Source organism: Nomascus leucogenys, chromosome 12 (genome assembly GCF_006542625.1).
Source record: "Nomascus leucogenys isolate Asia chromosome 12, Asia_NLE_v1, whole genome shotgun sequence".
Taxonomy (NCBI): Eukaryota; Metazoa; Chordata; class Mammalia; order Primates; family Hylobatidae; genus Nomascus; species Nomascus leucogenys.
In genome coordinates, this window is record NC_044392.1 from 66,540,998 (window position 1) to 66,553,452 (window position 12,455).

At 43.1% G+C, this 12,455-nt stretch overlaps 1 protein-coding gene across 2 annotated transcripts in view; it reads left to right on the forward strand.

Annotated features, from left to right (window-relative positions):
- Nucleotides 1-912: 912 nt before the first annotated feature.
- The window catches only part of SORT1 (sortilin 1), an 87,701-nt gene continuing 76,158 nt past the window's right edge, over nt 913-12,455 (forward strand). For both annotated transcript variants that reach the window (XM_012500469.2, XM_030824905.1), the window contains exon 1: nt 913-1,265. In XM_012500469.2, coding sequence (XP_012355923.2) covers nt 960-1,265 — 306 coding nt within the window. In that variant the 5' untranslated portion in view covers nt 913-959. The remainder of the gene's footprint in view (nt 1,266-12,455) is intronic.

The following is a 12,455-nucleotide window of genomic DNA, read 5'->3' on the forward strand; positions in this document are numbered from 1 at the left end:
AGCGTAGGGGTTTTATTTTATTCATTAGAGGTGGATCGGGGTGCTAATTTAGAGGACATCACATACTGGAACCAAACTTGTCCGAAGCTCTCACTGCAGAGTTAAGGCACTTTGGTAAAATAAATGTGCATCTAGGAAATGATCATGTGTACAGTAGGCATTGGATCATTCTCTTGCCCCCTTTTACCTGCCCCTAATGCCTAAGCTACATTCGAAGTCCTGGAAAACCTGTAATTCCGCCTTTGGCCTACCTCCCCGCAGAAGAGGAAGGCGAGAGGCCAAACATATGGAAAGACTATTCTTCAGGCTTGCAGGAGTCACGGATGTCCTGATGTCTGTCTCCGTAGGATGTGGCCCACACCAGTTCGCATTCACCTTCTTGCAGCAAGGCAGCTGCTTAGCAGACAATGGGCGCTCCAGTGAGCGGGGTTTATAAAAGCCCGAAGCCCCGGTTCATGATGGAGCCCCCTTTTCCAGCTGAGCGAGCTCAGGGTAGGTTTTCCAGGTTCTGCCTCACCGAAGGAATTTTAGGAGTGTCTCTGGGGAACAAGAGGGACGTAACTCAGCCCCAACTTGAGGGCGCTAGAGGTGCGGCAAGGGGTCGCGACGCCAGGAGCCCCGGGCTCGGCGGGAAGGTGGGAGAAGCTCCTACGTGAACTCCACAAGGGGGCCCGGGAGACGCCGGGCGAGGCGGGGTTGACCTCAGCAGTCTCTGCCACGTTCCAGCCAATCAGTCCCGCATCTTAGCATCCGAATCCAGGACCCCCGAAGCCGGAGGCGACGCGAGCCAATGAGGAGTGGGCCAGGGAAGAGGGACAGGCGGCCAGCCTATAGGGCGGAGAGGCCAGGCCGCGCGTATCCAAGGAGCGCCGCGCTCGGCTCGGGGGTGTGGCGCGCGCCGGCGGGGGTGGGCGGGCGCGCCGGGCGGCAGGTGTCGGCGTCGGCGGCATTCGGCGGCGATGGAGCGGCCCCGGGGAGCTGCGGACGGCCTCTCGCGCTGGCCCCACGGCCTCGGCCTCCTCCTCCTCCTGCAGCTGCTGCCGCCGGCGACCCTCAGCCAGGACCGGCTGGACGCGCCGCCGCCGCCCGCTGCGCCGCTGTCGCGCTGGTCTGGCCCCATCGGGGTGAGCTGGGGGCTGCGGGCGGCCGCAGCCGGTGGCGCGTTTCCCCGCGGCGGCCGTTGGCGTCGCAGCGCGCCGGGCGAGGACGAGGAGTGCGGCCGGGTACGGGACTTCGTCGCCAAGCTGGCCAACAACACGCACCAGGTGAGCGGGCGCCGGGCCCTGGAGCCGCTCGGCTGCGAGGTGCCGCCCGTGTGCCCCTCCCGGCCCGTGCGCCCCGCGACTCCCGGAGGAGACCCCAGCCCCGTCGCGCCCGCGTCCCCCGGACCGCAGCCCCGAAACTGCGGCGGGCGGGCGGAGTCGGGCCCGGGCGGCCGGCGGGGCTGTGTTTCGTCACAGGAGAGGCAATCTTAGACTTCCACCGCATTCTTTTTTTTTTTTTTTTTTAAGTTGTCAAAATCTCTTGAACATCGTTTTTCGTCTGTATAAATAATCAGGACCCAGTAAGTTAGGCCCCGGGAAGGTGAAGGAGTAATTAACTCTTGAGCGCTTGCAGAAGTTGGGCTGCGCAGAAGCAAAGGTGTGTCCTCTCTGGGTCAGTACTTTCCGGGTGGGAGAGGCGGGAGTTCAGGAGGCCCGAAGCAGCGATCTGGTCACCGTGTTTTAATAGTTAAGGGGACTAGCTTGGAAATGAGATGGCAATATTTATGTGATCTCTCTTACTGCTTCAGATTTGACCTTCTGTCATGGTACGGAACTCTGACTAGCATGTCTATATCCCGTGGTGACAAGATTTTCAATAGTTAAGAAACTCATTGCACACATTCTGCTTTGAGCCAGCTCTTGGTCAAAAGACTTTCAAAATTATGGGATTTCTGTCCCTGGGGACAAGCAGCTCAAACTTTGCACACTACTGGACTGACAAAACTAATTATTAAGAAAGTCCTGGTTCCTTGCTTCAGCACAACTTGGGCATCTTTCTCCTATTTCTCTAAAATTAACAATTTAATCCTTGCTAGCCACATTTGCATAATGTATTTCCAATTCTATATATTTTCTCCCTTGCCTGTTTTCCTCTTTCAAAGAAAATGAATTGCACTTGGGGGCAGAGATGGGTGGCCAAGGCTCTGTGCCAGCACTTGTCCTTCTGTAACCGTATTTCAGCGTCAGCCAAGCCTCAGTCCCCCTTTGGACTGCCTGATTATCTGGACCATACTTGTTACCTGTGATAGAATTCTCTGATCTGAGGACACAAGACACAAGTATTCAGGAATAACTGTGCTTAGTGCAGCCCGAGCAGCAGCTGTGTAAAGGTAGCCAAGCTAGTGCTGGAGGGTGGGACAGGTTGGGTAGAATGAGTACTGGGAAGTCGTCCTACTTGATGAGAAAAAAAAAATCGAATAGACTTCCTTCTCACAGTGGGAGATTGAGAAAGGCTTTACAACACTGATGCTTAATTTATACTGGACCACTTCCTTCCTTGAGCTAGCTGGACACAGCATTCTTACTCCATATTTCAAATTCTTCTCTCGCTGGTTGACCTAACTTTAGGTCTGCTGCTACTCCTGGATTTAGATTTACTCCTGTTTTTCTTTTTATTTATTTATTTATTTTTTTTTATGAGATAGAGTCTTACCTCAGCCCCCTGATTAGCTGGGACTACAGGTGTGCACCACTATGCCTAGCTAATTTTTGTATAATTACTATTTTTTTTAAGATAGGGTCTCACTCTGTTGCCCAGGCTGGAGTGCAGTGGTATGATCACAGCTCACTGCAGCCCTGACCTCCTGGGCTCAAGTGATCCTCTCACCTCAGCCTCCCAAGTAGCCGGGATTACAGGTGCATGCACCCAGCTAATTGTTCTTTTCCTTCTTTCTTTCTTTCTTTCTCTTTCTTTCTTTCTTTCTTTCTTGCTTTCTTTCTTTCCTTTCTTTTTCTTTTCTTTCTTTTCTTTCCTTTCTTTCCTTTCCTTCCGTTCCTTCCTTTCTTTCCTTTCTTTCTTTATTTCAGAAACAGGGTTTTGCCATGTTCCCCAGGCTGGTCTTGAACTCCTGGGCTCAAGTGCTTCGCCCACCTTAGCCTACCACAGTGCTGGGATTAGAGGCGTGAGCCACTGCGCCCTGCCTGGATTTATTCCTTGAGTCAGAGTCTTCTTGGTTAGTTTGAATTGATGTGTCATTTGTAATATATTGACTCCAAAGAAAGAGGTTGAGAAAACTGGCTCAGGGGTTCTAAGGCCAAATCTATGGAAGAGTAGACCTAAAACCACTCATTCTTTGAAGTCTATATGTAAAGAAATTTCTTTCTATTTCTTTCATTTAGCTGTTTGCAATATATATATATATATATATATATATATATATATATATATATACACACACACACATATATTTTAGTTTTTCTCTCCCAGTCTTTTTTTCAGTGACCTTATTTAAAATAGCTATTTTGGCTGGGCACGGTAGCTCATGCCTGTAATCCTATCAATGTGGGAGGCCAAGGCAGGTGGATCACTTGAGGTCAGAAGTTCGAGACTAGCCTGGCCAACATGGTGAAACCCTGTCTCTACTAAAAATACAAAAATTAGCCAGACGCGGTGGCATGCACCTGTAATTCCAGTTACTCTGGAGGCTGAGGCATGAGGATCACTTGAACCCAGGAGGCAGAGGTTGCAGTGAGCCGAGATCGCACCGTTGTACTCCAGCCTGGGTGACAGAGTGAGACTCTGTCTCAAAAAAAAAAAAAAAAAAAAGTTTTTGCGTTTGTTAGTCATCTGTGTTCTCTTCTTCAGAGATCTCATCCTTTCTGTATCTGGTTAAAAAAAAAAAAAAGGTGGAGCCTTTGTTTAATATCCTTTACCTTAAAAATGGTTAAGTAGTACTTCCTTAACCAAGAATTGTTATGTAGTAGCCTGTTCTTCTGTTTATTTATTTGGTTTTAGAAGTCATAAAAAATCCTGAACTATGTTGAAGAGATCTAGTATTTTTGGACCGTTTATAAAACAGTGTGAAATAAAAGCATCAGCATGACAGAACAACTTTTTATCAGAGATATTGTACTTTGTACAACTGGGGAAGGAAAGTGCATGTAGAATCATTTTTCCTACATAACATGACAGGATTCGGGTCCCAAGAAAAAGCAAAAGTTCATGGTTCTCTTATTTCTTTTAACTTGGTCCTGTTTCATTTCAAGCCACATTAATTCATATCATCAATGTATGTGAATGCCCTCCAAATGCCTAGATCTGTGCTAGATACAAAGAAAAGATCATTCGGACTGGAGAATGAAAAGCCTCAGAAGGTTATAGCAAACTACTAGACCTGTTTCTGTGGCTTATGAGGATATATTAGCATTTGACCTGTCTTCTCAAGAAAGCACGGTAAAGCTAAAGCATGATAGTGCGTTTAGATTATGGTTTTAGGAGACCGGTGTCCTGATGACCACTCAGGCTTCTCTGTCCATGAAATCCAGCAGGTTTTTCTCTTTGCCCAAGCCTCCCTTTTTCTCCCTAAGGTTTTTTTCTCATATCACTTCTTTTCAGTCTATTAATTTAAAATATATTTAAAGTGTATTGGGTTTATTACACACAGCATATATTTTTTCACATAGAAGTCCTAATGATTAAGTGCTTTATTTTAGGAGTTGAGGCAGGAGAGGAAAACATTTTCCTTTCTAGTTATAGTATTACAAGTTAGCTATAATAGACTCATGGGAAAGTGGAAATAAAAAATACTGGCTATTACTAAAAAAACAAACAAAAGGGATGACAAGAAAACAAAGGAGAAAGATAAATAGTTATAACTTTCCAAAAATTATGCTCCCTAATTTTGTTCTAAGGGTTTGACATACCATGGTAAGGCCGTATAGCACTGCCTTATCTGGACTGTCTGCATTTGAACCCTGGCCATGTCACTGTGTGATCTTGGGTAAGTTACTTAAGTTTTCTGTGTCTCAGTTCCTAATCTGTAAAGTGAAGATAAGAGCACTTAATTTGTAGGGTGGTTGTGAGAATTAAATGAGTGTGTGTTAAATTATATATACATAATATATACGTATATGTATATTATTGTATTGTATAATATATATTTGTATTACATAATATATGCATATGTAATATTGTATTACTTTGTAATGAGTTATAGTATGTATTACAACATATCACATTGTGTTGTATAATCTACACATATGTAATAACTCATTAGAACAATGTCTGGCACATAATTAGCACTCAGCAATTAGCTATCATTTATAAATGCACTTTTCTTAGACTCAATAATCTTCCTTTGCCTGGAACTCAAAGCTGTTTTCATGCCACATTTTTAACTGATTCTTTCCTTCAGCTGCTTGGAGTATTTATGACATGTATAAGCTTTGTACATGCGTGAAATTGAGCAGGCCTAGAAGACTTTATTAATGTTAGTTGCTAAGTTGGATTGCCTCAAAACATTTCTGCTGTAAGCACCCCTTTGAGGGTAGGCATGAAACTGTCTTAAAGGAACAGATGAAATGCCTTGGCCAGAGTTGTAGTGGTGGCTGACATAATTTCCTTACTTCTCATTCCTGTGTACAGACCATTTGACAATTTCCTTAAAACTTTTTAAACTTATGATGAATAAAGCCAGGAACTGTTGCTTATGTTCTGTCCTCCCTCTGCTCCTGTCACTAACTACTTCTTTAAACATAACTTCCCAACTTCTACTCCAGCTTCAAAGCATCTGGTTTCTTAAATAAACAGGCCCTGTAGAGAGGCAGTGTTGTATGGGGTGTCAGTCCTGGGAAGAATGCGTGTGTTTGTTTGCTGGCACTGGCAGGGTTGAGTCCAAGCTGACAGGACTGAGTGTGCCTGTCAGAGGCTTCAGGGAGCTGCCGCTGAAGCCCTCGGCCTGTTGTGGATCACCAGACCTTTGTAACACCCGGAAGTCTGAAGGTCAGTCCTTTAATGCCCCGGAACTTCCTAACTGCCTCATTTATTCCAATACTTGGCCTCTCTTCATACTACCTTCCCTAGCACCCCCAGCCGTCTAGCTTATTTAATATTCTCTTGAGTTCTGTTTCTTCCATTCAGTTTTGGATCAAGGAGTAGGAACTCTGTAAGATCTCCTTGGTCCTGGTTGAGCAGAGTGAGCGAAACCCTCACGAAGAGTCCTCTCTTATGCAATGTATAGACAGACCTTTAGCCCCTAGAGGGATGTTAAAATGACTTATGCATTGGATATTTCAGTAAGAAGTATCAGCAGATTTGATGAAGTGTAATTTATCTGGGGAAAGGTTCGTCTTCATCTGAAGTTTGGTTGGGATGAGAGTAGAAAGCTAGCCAGGTATGACAGATGGCTCCAAGGGAATGCAGTGTTAACAATTAGGTAAGTTCTCTGCTGACTCAAATATTTGGCTCTGTGCACAGTGATTTTTAATTAGAAATCTGAGTTTCATGTCTGCTTGTGGAAATAATTGGAAGAAGGCTTATGTTCTGTTCAATTTCTAATGGCTGTTTTCTTTTTGTGATATTAACAACAATAATAGGCTTTCTATCCTGCTGTTTTGATCAGATCTTTCACGTCAGGGTCACAGATACTATTAACAGTTTCTTCTGCACTCTGCCAGTTTCCAGTCAACTCTTGTCAACAGGCATTGGGTTCTCAGTGGGTGACTGCAGAGTCTGCGTTCCCCAACTTTGTCCCAGTTGGCCTGTTACCCTTGTGTGACCATCACATGCTGGGCAGTGCTTAGCACCAAGTTGTAGTGGTCAGAACGGGGGAGTAACGTTTGTTCTTCTCTCTCCTTCCTACCTAATCCTACCCCTCAATTTTTTTTTACAGAAAGTGAACTATGTTTTGAGGCTGCAGAAATGAGGCTCAGATATTTTATACAATTAGGAGCTAATATTAAGGCAGACAAAGCCATCACATTTGACATGTAATTTAAAATACAGCTTTTCTAGAAACAACAAAACTGTGGCAATGGCTCTGACAATATTATGAACTAGATACTGCATTTGTAAATTTCTACAAGTTTCAGTTCCCTTTCTCTCCTTTTGTAATCAGTGTTTTTATTACATCTTTTACTTCTGTTTTTAAAAACGTGGTGAAAACTTGTTCTTCCCACTATGTGGTCTCAGTGATTTGTATGCAGGTGGATTTGAGGATTAATGGGGCTTGAAGAACAAGCTGATCAATTTCAGTCAGTTCTAGGCAGATTTTTTGTTGTTGTTTCAGTGGTGACTACAGTCAAAGTTGGGTTAGTAATATGTTGCTTTGAGATAGTTTGGTTGAATGAATGTTCATGACAGATTCCTCATACCTATGAAAATTTTTAGGTGAAAGATGGAGGGTATTTTTCCTTCTCTATCCCCAATCTCAATCCCAGGAAACCACAGTAAAAACAAAATCCTTCCATTCAGAACCTGTTGTGTTTTGCCGAGGAAGTTTTCTGTGAATGTAACTTATTTTCTGTTTTGTGTTTTAGTCTCTGGCCCTTAATTCCTCATCTACAACACAAGAAGTTTTGGACTAGCTTTAAAATTTCTTTAAAAAATTCTATGATTCATATGGGAGAGGCCAGAGGTTGTGATCACAAATGTTTTACTGGCTGATTCCAAATTTAGAAGCAAACTGTGGCTGTTGACTTCCCAGTCAAACTTGAACATAGCATGGATTTCACATTTAGAAGTGATTTACTACCACCTCCAGAACTTGCTTCAGTGAAATATGAGTGTTCTTAAAGATAGCAGAAGTACTTTTTTCCATATAGTTATGAAAGACATTTGTCTCTTTTATTTTGGGGGTAATATTTTATCGTTTGTTCCTTGTTGGCTGAAAAATCTAATGCTAATAAAAGCTACTAGCTTGAATAGTCCAAAGCAAACCCAATAGATAGCAGTAAATTCATTTTTCTTTTTCCCTTTCCTATAGTACTCTGCCAAAACTGGGGCTTTTTTTCTTCATCCTGGCTGCCTGTGTGTTTGAAAATAGATGGTCAGCTTACCATAAATATATTCACATGTAGAAACGTATATGTGATTAATTGGCTTGATTTATTTTTATCAGAAGAAAACGTATGTATGTTCCTTCTCTGGCTTATGAATACTATCTGTCTTATATTTGCTTTGGATAAGAGTTTTATTCTTCCTGTATGTCCTAAAACACACACACACACACACACACACACACACACACACACACACACTTTCTAATACTGTGCTTAAGCCAGTTTGCAAGTCTCGTTCCACAGTACAATTGCTCTGAAGAACCAGGAGAAATTGAACTGAGAAGGAAAATTTGTATTAACTTCAATAATTCCCAGACAAGTTAGTTCAAATCATTTTTATCTGGTATTTGCTATTTGTCACAAAGGATTCAAAACATAAATATGTTGTATACAAAATTTCAAAGAGATGTCTCAATACCCAGATTTGGGTCCTGGCTCTGCTGCTTCATAGCTGTGTGATTATGGAAAATCACTTAACTTCAGTGATCTTTACAGTTGTTTTTTAAACTAGAGCAGCAGCTCTTAGGATTGTTTGGAGGGTCAAATGAGAAGTTTTATCAACGTGTTTTGTTAAAGGTAAAGTACTATATAGATGTCATTCATTTAGACACTTACTGAGCTGCCTGCCATGTACTGAGTGGAGTCCAGACCTGTGCATAAACAAAGCAAAGCACTGGGGCTATCTTAAGGATTTAGGTGTTCAGAGATGTTTCACTGGGAGTTTGGAAGAAGGCTTGACCACTGCAGTGCAGTGTTCTGGGAAAGCCCTCTGGCTGAAGAGAGAATCAAAGTGGAGGTGATTTTTAGGGAGATCTGTAACGGCATGAAGGAAGTAGGAAAATCCAAGATATGTTCAAGAGATGGTCAATAGAAACTTTATTTTAGGGTGAGGTAGTTGGTGGGGAGTTTGACTAAGGTTTCCAGTAAAACATATAGGGAAGTTAAAAAAAAAAAAAAAAGCTCTTTTGTGGGGGATGGAAAGAGAGGAGGGGCGTGGGTAGTGAGTTTGGCAAAAGGACTTACTTGTGAAAGAGTTTTAACAGATAGTGCTAGATATGAGGCTAGAGCTGGAGGAACCAGAGGTAGAAATGGGGAGCCAAGAAGAGTTCCCCTTTCAGAGGCCAGCCATTGCTTTGGTCTTGGATGTGAAGGTTCCAGAGGAAAGCAGAACAGAGGGTGAGGCAGACCATCCTTTATACTTGAAGTGCTAACGTTTCCAAAAAACACTCCTAAACTTCCGGACCTGGTTGAAGAAGAATGTGAGCCCAGGTATGAGGAAGCCAGGAGCTGTAAGACAGTGATGCCTATGAACAGATTTTTCTGAACATTTGTGAACAAGGATAAGGTTGAACTCTTGCTGATAATGTGCTTAATGGTTTGAATCATGGATTATTGCGCTGATTAGCTGGTCAGAGCCCTTTTGCTGATGCGGCTGGCTGACTTGCTTACGGGCCAAGAGCTGGGAGTAGAACACAGATGTCCCAACATGGTGCTGCATTTGGAAGTGTTTCATAGGAGTGTTGAAATCAATGCATTTGCTTTGGGGATAAGGCAAAGTTATAAGATCCCAGTTATAAGTAATATAGTTGTGAATTCTACTCTTCTCCTCAAGGTCATAGTACCCTCAACAGAGCTCAACTAGCCCTTCTAAGCCTCAGTTTCCCGTCACATAAAATGGAGGATTATCATGAGGTTTTGAAGAGAAGATATATGTGAAAATATTTTGAAACCTTGAAGTACCATATGAGTATGATTTGTATAATTCCTTAATAAACCTGTTGATGTGTCACAGCCTCCACAGGGCCTGCTTGTCAGCCAGGTGATCCTGATAGATACAGCCCTTGAGCCAAACCCTGAGGAGCATGTGTATTAAAGCAGACGGATGAGGCATAAATGCGTTTGGTTTATCACTTGGCAGAGTTGGATGACAGGCTTGGGCGGGGGTGGCAAGAATTAAAGTGAGTCAAGATTGGCAGAAATGTAAGACGTGTATGTAGTGGTTTTCTTCTTTTTTTAAGGCTTTGTGATTATGTCAAACTTTTGTTAATATAATTGATGATGGTTTGAGGCAGTGGTTTGGGGGAACAGGATCTCAGGTATTAGATCTGGATTCAGACCAGTGGTGACCATGGACAAATTAACCTCTCTGAACCTTAGATTTTTCATCTATGAAATGGGAGTACTAATACTACCTCTTAGAGTCATTGTGAAGATGGTACGGGATTTAGTGTATATTCTTTTGTTGAGGATTTCTTGTAATGATTTTCTCTACAAAGCTTCTGACACATTACCAGTTAGATGCTTAAATATTTGTACATGTGCTTAATTTTTTTCATATCTCTAATATTTCTAGAGAATTATTATAGGTACTCACAAGAACTACATCTGGATCAAGACATATTAGCCCTGGCTAAGCAGGGTGACTCACACCTATAATCAAAGATTTTTGGAGTCTGAGGCGAGAGAATCACTTGAGCCCATGAGTTTGAAACCAGCCTGGGCAACATAGTGAGACCCCATCTGTATAAAAAAATTTTTTTAATTAGCCTGGTATGGTAGCATATGCCGGTGCCCTAGCCACACAAGAGTCTGAGGTGAGGGGATCACTTGAGCCCAGGAGTTTTGAGGCTGTCATGAGCTATGATTGCACCACTGCATTCCAGCCTGGGCAACAGAGTGAGATACTGTCTTCCAAAAAAACAAAAAAATTTATTAGGGGTAGGTGGTGGTGCACACCTAGAGTTCCAGCTATTTAGAAGGCTGAGGCAGGAAGATAGCTTGAGCCCAGGAGTTCAAAGCTATAGGATACTGTGATTGCATCTGTGAATAACCACTGTATGCCAGCCTGGGCAATGTAGTGAGGTCTCATATCTAAAAGGAAAAAAAAAATGTACTACTTGTATCACCGGACTCAGGATGAAAAAAGAGGAGGGTGGGAGATAGGGTTAGGCAGAGATCATCTATTCAAAATGCCTTTCTTTCTTTCTTTCTTTCTTTCTTTTTTTTTTTTTGAGACAGGGTCTTGCTCTGTCGCCCAGGCTGGAGTGCAGTGGCACGATCTTGGCTCACTGCAGCCTCTGCCTCCTGGGCTCAAGCAATTCTCTGCCTAAGCCCCCCAAGTAGCTGGGATTACAGGCACCCACCACCACACCTGGCTAATTTTTGTATTTTTAGTAGAGATGGGGTTTCACCATCTTGGCCAGGCTGGTCTTAAACTCCTGACCTCGTGATCCACACACCTCGGCCCCAAAGTGCTGGGATTGCAGGTGTGAGCCACCGCACCCGGTCCAAAATGCCTTTCTTGAAGCTATGGGAGATGGAGAAGAAAATAATCAGAATAATAATCAGAAAACAGTAATCAGATACCTGGTCATCTGGTTATAATAGCTTCAAGCATATATGGTTAGTTTTTGTTTTGTTTTAAAACAAAATTTAAAAATTTAAGAGACATGGTCTTACTGTGTCACCCAGACTGGAGGGCAGGGGTGTAATCATGGTTTGTTGTAACCTTGAATTCCTGTGCTCAAGTGATCCTCCTGCCTCAGCCACTGCAGTAGCTAGGACTACAGGCACATATCCCTGTGCCTGGCTAGTAAATAGGTTTAAATAACTTAAAGTTATTTATTTTTATTTATTTATTTTTTGAGACTGAGTCTCACTGTTGTCCTGGCTGGATGGAGTACAGTGGCATGATCTCAGCTCACTGCAACCTCTGCCTCCTGGGTTCAAGTGATCCTCCTGCCTCAGCCTCCAAAGTAGCTGGGACTGCAGATGTGCACCACCACACCTGGCTAATTTTTGTATTTTTAGTAGAGAAGGGGTTTCACCATGTTGGCCAGGCTGGTCTTGAACTCCTGACCTCAGGTGATCCGCCTGCCTCAGCCTCCCAAAGTGCTGGGATTGCAGGCATGAGCCACTGCACCTGACCAAATTATTTTTTAAAGACTATAATAACAATTTTTCTTCCCCTTCATTAAGCTTTAATTTCTTCCCCTTCATTAAGAGTCATTAACAGAGTTAATGACTCTGGTTTAAGATGATAGCTCTGAAATAGCACCTTGCATATTTCACCCCTTTCTTTAACTGAGCAGCTACTGTTAGCTTTGCACTCTACTGATCTCTGTGAAGTTTCAAGAAATATTAGTGAAATGTGATAGGTACTTCTTAGGAACTTTGCTTGAAAAAGTAGCGGACCAGAATGTTGATGGAATTATTTTTTATTATGTGCATATTGCTTTTTTAAACTTCTAACAGTTATTTAAAAATAGAGACGAGGTCTTACTATGCTGCCTAGGCTGGTCTCGGATTCCTGCGCTCAAATGATCCTTCCGCCTGGGCCTCCCAAAGTGCTAGGAGTATAGGTGTGAGCCACCACACCTGGCCTATGTACATGTTTATTTAACCTACTATTTC